The sequence below is a fragment of the Poecilia latipinna genome, unplaced genomic scaffold (genome assembly GCF_001443285.1).
Source record: "Poecilia latipinna isolate Pla-1442-1.1 unplaced genomic scaffold, P_latipinna-1.0 Scaffold24, whole genome shotgun sequence".
NCBI lineage: Eukaryota > Metazoa > Chordata > Actinopteri > Cyprinodontiformes > Poeciliidae > Poecilia > Poecilia latipinna.
Window position 1 is genome coordinate 325,997 of NW_015112640.1, and position 7,384 is coordinate 333,380.

Consider the following 7,384-nt stretch of genomic DNA (forward strand, 5'->3'; position numbering starts at 1 on the left):
ACCCCCCTTTCCTTTTTTAAGGGCCCAAAAAGGGGGGTTAAAAAAAAAAAAAAAAAAAAAAAAAAAAAAAAAAAAGGAAAAGAGAAAAACGGAGGAAACGCGCCGCAGTCCTGCAAGTCGGAGGGGGAGATCGACACCGAAGAGAGTCCTCGATCATCGGGGGTCTCACCCTGAAGCCTGAGGAGCCATGTCATCCACGAAAACCAAGAAGGATAAGGAGATCATAGCGGAGTACGAGACCCAAGTGAAAGGTGCGTGAGGAATCCGGTGTTACTGAGTCCTCGCTCGGTGCTTTCTAATGACGGGCTGAAGTGGCACCACCTTTGTACTGTAAAGCGCTGACAGACCGCTCCAGCAGTCAGGTGACAGGTAATCCGCGACAGCCACTGAATGCGCTGGCATGCCTTAAGAGTGCAAAAAAAAAAAACCCCAACAACCCGTAGCTATATTTCCATGTCTCCTTCTCCTTTCACTAATTCACCAGCAGCCGGTGGGGTGGACGTGTGCATGTGGGTTGAAGGTGGCTTTGCACGCTTTGTTGCTGGGTGAAATGATCCCTGTGTGGAAATGACTGCAGGATGGTGGTCTGGTTTGCGATCTTTTCTTCTGTCAGTCTGGATTTGGCTTGCTGTTTTTGCTTGATGGAAAAATTGGGGCAAACAAATTAAATGCACACATGCAGTGACATAAAATGCTAATTATTGCAATCATAATGGATGGCTGGTTCCTTCCCATGAATCCCATTTGCTCGGGTTACCTCGACCCCTCAGCCTTTGACACATTTATGCTCCCACAATAAGCTGATGCATCATCAGTTCTCCATGGGTATCAAAGCAAACCAAGGTTTAGCACAGTAACTGTTTCAAAATGGACAACATTTTCCACCATCCCTGCAGCGACTGATGTTTCCTTTGGCTGTATCATTGCCCCTACACTGTTTGTTACTGCACATTGCCAGCCAGCTGGCTGAAATAAGCCAACTACACATTATCTTCAGTTGCAAGAAGACATTATATTCACTGTTTGGAAACATCGCGTGTTAAAAAACATCAACAGGAATGCCTGTTTATATTTATTCAGGGACGCTCCATAAAGTTAGTGTAAGTCTTAAAAAGTTATGGGTTAAAAACTTCTGCTGGTCACATGGCTGAAAGCAAAGCGACTACACACTGTTATTTAATTTTGGGTTCAGTAAGCGGTAAACACATATAAACACACATAAACACATTTTACTACCTTGTTCACGTTATAGGATGGAACGATTTGACTTTCCAGCTCGGTTTTTACTTGTTCCGCTCGATTATAATATCACTTGATTGCTCCGTCTGGGATTCCTGCCACTGAAAAGCATTGTGAAATGTTATAATATTATTTGCCCTTAGCACTTGAAAACTATTACTTTGTGTAAATGTATTGTTTTTTTTTTCTTAATTCTTTGTATAAATGTTTACTACATTATCGTAACTCCGATAATCATGTCTTATATTTTTTAAGGTTTTTCTGCTTTTTAAATCATGTGTAAATAACAGGATCAAGTCAAGTCAATTCATGTTTATTTGTAAAGCACATTTCACCAGCAGCAGGGAAGTTCAAGGTGCTTTGGAAGTTTTATTTACTTTTTTACTCACGTTTAGTAGGAATCTCAACCAGCCCATACCTGTACTGGAATGCCAGAACTGGACATTACGGTGGTCATTGTGGCATTAAACTTATGCTAACTGAGAAAACATTTACATTTTAGAGTGGATTTGCAAGAACAACTTCGATCACCTCACTTGCAAGTGTTCCTCTTAAACAAATATTAAAAAATTTAAGGGTCGAGAGCTCTGTCCATTCACTCTCCACTGAAGCTATAACTGAGCCACCTTTCTTTGTGTTTAAAAAAAAAAAAAAAAGATTTGTGTAAACGTGTCACTGCTCATCTATCCCGTCTTGCTTCCTGCCCTTCTGCAGGCCGTTTCTAGTGACTCAGGCGTCATTTATTCAGCTCAGATCCAGCGGTATTGTGGCTGAACTGCTCCCGTGTCACGTATCCGGGCCCCGCTTGCAGCCTCCTTTTTCGTTAGGCAGCACCCCTTCAAACCGCGGACGTTAATTCACGCAGACTGCTGCTTGTTTCTCATTCACAGCTGGCGTGTTGTAAACGGCCCGCGGGCACACAGAGCGCCCTTGCTCTCCACTGCCGCCACCTCACAAACACAAAGGCGACGTTACGAGCCGGAGCAGGCAGTGAGTGAGCCATAATGATATTCAGATTGGGAATTGCACCTGTCTCATTGTGAGTTATTACTTTATGGTTAATGTGCAGTCAACATGGCAGATGGGGCCATATCATCCGAGTGTCACTGATTAGGTCATAACAAGGCGGCGGGGGTGCTTTATTATGTATGCGCTTTAATAGGCAACTGACAGAAAAATAGCTGTCAGTTGCCTATTAAAGCGCATACATAATAAAGCAACTGACAGAAAAATAGCTGGTTTCAGCGATACAACAAAGGATAAAAAACTGTTAGTGCATTTGCCAGGGGCAAATAATAGACTTGTTTGAGTCCGCAAGCTTGCACATGACGTGAAATATAACCCTCTCCCCATAAAGAGCTGCAAACCGCTGTGCTAAAATTTTAACCCCCTGCCACCGATGAATTCCTGACGACCCCCGAGACCGGCTGCGTAAGCAGAGACTCTTAAGGAGCCTGGGTGAGGGTGTCCACTTTATTCAAGCTGTTCAGCTGGCTGATCTTTCATTTGCATGTCAATAGAGGAGGGCTCCAGGCCTGAACGGGGAGGGAGAGACAGAGTGGCTGAGGAGCCTGGACTCTGTTTTGTAGCTCACCACCATGTGGTTGCTGGACTGCGGCGCTGCCTCCTCCTTTTTGCCAAGTTTTACAGGAAGCTTGTGAAGTGGGCTAAACTAACAGCAGCTGCTTGACATTTACGATAAAATCTGTGTCCGTAAAGCTATGCTCCCTCATTATTATATACACATATGTGCTTTAAATGTTTTAAAAAAAATGGATAAGAAGTAGAGCTCGGTGATTTATCACTACGCTTTAAGCCTGAATAGTCAAACACCTAAATGTCTGTTTCAGCAGGACTTGTTTTATTCAACTGGTATGGTGTTTAGTTTTTTCTTTTTCCTTTTGCTGCACTTTAAATTGACTTAATTAACTGCAGGATCTGTTGGCTGCATTTCCTGAATCCCACACAGCAATTAATCACTGATTCTGTCCCCTGGATGGAGTTCAGTAAAACTTCACCCCTCCTGTTTTCATCTGCTGTTTTCACATAATAGTGTTTTTCTTATGGTGTTTTACATGCAAATGATGGAGTGATCTGTTTTTTTTTATTGCTTCAGATTATTGCATTTAAAATCGCATTTATGTTCAATTAAATAATTTACACTGTCTTACAAAAGGATCTATATCTGCGTTTTGATATTTTGCCATTTTACAGACATACAGTGTACATTCAATGTATTTTTTCAGAATTTATTTTGAATTACACCAACAACAAACAGAGCCTAGTCTCAAAAGAGAAGAAAAATGTGCTTAAAATGATACTTAAATAAAACTGTAAGTTCATTAACAGTTTTATATTGATGCCTTTTCTCATTCGCCAAATAACTCAAGCTCAGTCATATTTAATTCAGTGTTTTTGATTTGATTTAGATCCAAACACATGAATGGGCTCTGATCTAAAACATTCCTTGAAGTCGGGTTGTATGTTTGGACTTATCCTGCTGGAAGGTGAACCTCGGTTCTCGGTTTTTCAACGAGGTCTGTTCTGTACTTACCTCTGTCCATCTTCCCGTTAGCTCTGAGCAGCTTCCCTGTCACCACAGCTTGAAGCTGCTGCCATCATTTTTTATGAAGACGATGTGAAGACGATGGTGTGATCAGGGTGATACACCATCACCTGTGTCAGTTCTGCACCACACTTAGAATAGCATAAGCTGCCGTCTGAAGGTATTTGGTTGGATGGTATTCAAGTTAGTAGTATGGAAGTAAAGGGGGTATACTATACTTTTTGAAAACCAAATATCGTTTTCCTGCAATTATTTGCTATTTCCTGTTCATCCGAGACATAAAATCCCAATTAAATACGTTGTTTGTGCTTGTAATTTGACAAAATGTGAGCTTACAGTTTTAAAATGATCTTATCTGGGCTACTTGTTCTTCCAAAGAACTGCCTTGAGTTGGTAAATTAAGACATGAAACAACTCATGAAAAATTATCAGTGTCCTCCAGCTGTACAAAGTTATGAGACCGTAAGTCAAAAATGCACACTTCAAATGAACAGGAGGTAAAATTTTAATACCTCTGTGTTAAGGCTTCCTTTTGAACTTTTACTGCTTACATTTACAAAGAGAAGTAAAAAAAAAAAAAAACACAGAAAAGCAGTGTTTTTACACTCATAATGTTGCCATCATCATGTTTTACTGTGATAGTGTTTTCAGGGGGTGAGCATTATTCGCCTCTGCCACAGAAAGAGCATATCATGTATGTATCATGTAGCACTTCAGTCTAATCTGATCTTCTTCCACATTCTGGATTGAACATTGCTGTGTGATAAGCTTGGGATGCCACGTTTTAAACTTTATCCCTGACCTGTCTGCTGTTTCTGCTGGTCTTCACGACGCTATTTTGTCAGTTCAATAATTGTCTGACAAACCTCTGATGCCTTCACAGAATAACTGGCTTCAAACTGAGATTAAGTGACATGTGTACCAATAGGCAACATCAGAAGACATTTGGTTGCACAGGATTTTATTTATTAGTGTCGAAGTAAAGGGTCTCTTAAAATAAATAAATAAACACAGTGTGTTTGATCTCCAAATTTGTAGAAAGTTGAAAAATCTAGTTTTTTTTTTCTACTTCAGCATTGTACGCTACATTGCGTTGTTCTGTCATACAAAGTGCATTAATTTGAAAATATTCCAGGGATGCTAATGCTTTTGGTAGTAACTTTGGTCCAGTGTTAGCTGAGCTCCGGGCTTTTGGTTAGTTGGTCGTTGAGGTCGTGCCAGGCAGCAGGAAGCTGCTGTGCAGGAACAGACAGAGAGCAGAGGAGTTGGTCACGCTGAGTCATTTAATGTGGATCCTCCGGCTTCCTGCTTGTTGGGCAAACCTGCTGCAGACTAAGTGAACATTGGCAAAGGAAATTTAATTAATTTGCTGTTAGGGCATTAATCTTGAGTGGGACAGCTTGTTTATTGTACGGCCCAATAAATTCACCTCCTCTCTGGGCTGCTTTGGTTTGTGTGAAACTGCAGTGAGTTATTAAAACATGACAAAGCTGGAGATTGGGGCATTAGGAAATCTGCTTCCTAATATTTCCATCTAAGTTATATGTTTTTCTTCTTTTGCTTCTCTAAGCTTCATGTTTTTTTTAATCTAAAAGTGTCAAGTGATAGTTAAGTGGACTATGGGTAAGTCAGTTTTCAACATGCAAACAGGAACATGTTGTAAATGCAATGACTGGTTTGGGGGTGGATTTCACCTCTCATTGCAGAGACAGAAGGCTGCAGCAGGCAAAGCATAAACTTTAACGAGTTGCACTAAAACAGACTGGGGTCCAACTAATCTGTTAGACCCCATCAACAACTTCCCTCTTGCAATTTATTTCACGAATTCCCCAAGTTATTAAATAAAAAATGAATGTGGTGTTTGAACTTTTAAAATAAGCAGTGATAGACGTTTTTGAAAGCGGTCTCAAATATTCACAGATTTTTGGCTATTGGCAATCATTCATGATGTTTTAGTCCTTTGAATAACAAGGTCCACTGTGTTAGTAATTGTTTACCAGAATGTGCCAGAAATGTATTAAATGCCCTAATAAATGTGCATCAAACTTAAATCATACATCATGATTTTAAGTAAAAAAAAGATTTATAATTATTTCGATAATTATTCAATTAATTCATAGTCCTGTGCTACAAATTAATTTATGGTACATTTATTTTATCTGGAAGCCTTAACCATTATAGTCAGTGGACGGTGGTCCAATGGCTCCATTTAGTTGGTGTTTTTTAAATTGGTTTAGAGAACACTGTAGCACCTAAAACATAAAATAATTAATGGGATTCTAATGTTTCATTCATTATTCATTTTTGTAGAGCAAATATACTAATATTTAACAAATTATTTATTACCTAAAAACTATCTAAGTTTTCAGCAGCACAGAAGTCGCTATCAGTCAGTGAAATACTATCATTTATTTGTATTTATTGGACTTTTAAAAAAGGATTATATCAAGATGTCTTCATTCACTATTGAAGCCTTGATAACCTTTAAACATTTTCCAGAGGAGATAAAAATGTGAATTCAAATGTCGGCTTGCATAAATGTATTAATAACAACCAATAAATATGCACAGAAATCAACCAACCGTACACGCCGCTAATGTATTCCGCTTTTTTCTTTCATCTTGTCATTTTTATGTAGTTTATTGTTTTAAACTTTAAACAGAGTAGACATAAAATCAAACATTACAAATACAAAGGGAGACCTAAATGTTTTCTTAGATGCATATGAAACAGTGTATCATGTCTCATCACTAGCGAACTGTTCATAATATCCTTTTATTTCACGCCGTATGTCATCCTGCTGCTAATATAAATAATAATAATGACCATTTACAGCAGGAAGGCTTCAAAAAATGTATTTAATGTTTTCAGTTTCCCTCCCGCACAGTGCAAAACTATGACTCTTAAGTTAATTAGTGTCTCTAAATTGCTCTCCGTGTAGGTGTGTGTGTGTGTGTGTTCACGGCTCTGTTTTGTGTCGTTCTGTTTCCCCGTAAAGAGTGTACCCCACCTCTTACCCAATTAAAGCTGGAGATAGCACCAGGCCCCCCACAACCCTGCAAGAAAAGCGGGTACAGACAATCAGCCAGCTGGTTGAAGCTTTGAAAAACCTAAAAAATTGGCCTAGAAAATTCAGAGCGGAGCGTCTTTAAAATACACAACCTTATTTTACCTTTTACAAGACATTTTTGAGTTGTCATGCTCATGTACGGTATCATCCAACTCTGTCTGTTTTGCTTCAGAGTTCAGAATCAGCTTTTATTTGGCGTCTCAAAGCTCAGTGTGATGAATGCAGCTGCGACTTGATTAACAGAGACGTTGTTCTGTCTGTTTCACAAGTTCTCTAGATATAATTAGCCTTTCAAGAAAATGCAGCTCTGTCGAGCGTTATTTATCATTTAACAGTGTTTGAATAGTTCCTCAATCCATGTGTTGGCATTAATGAAGCTAAGAAAGGCCTTTGAAAGCAGACAAACAGCTTCATTTTCATGGCTACTCAGTGCCAGTCAGTGCAAGTGTTCACTTCTCATTTGAGTCATTCAAATTGTTTAAAACATAAAAAATAATATAAAAAAAAAA

General features: G+C 39.2%; 1 protein-coding gene across 2 annotated transcripts in view; it reads left to right on the top strand.

Moving 5' to 3' along the window:
- Positions 1 to 63: 63 nt before the first annotated feature.
- The window catches only part of srgap3 (SLIT-ROBO Rho GTPase activating protein 3), a 69,016-nt gene continuing 61,695 nt past the window's right edge, over positions 64 to 7,384 (top strand). For both annotated transcript variants that reach the window (XM_015037120.1, XM_015037128.1), the window contains exon 1: positions 64 to 251. In XM_015037120.1, coding sequence (XP_014892606.1) covers positions 188 to 251 — 64 coding nt within the window. In that variant the 5' untranslated portion in view covers positions 64 to 187. The remainder of the gene's footprint in view (positions 252 to 7,384) is intronic.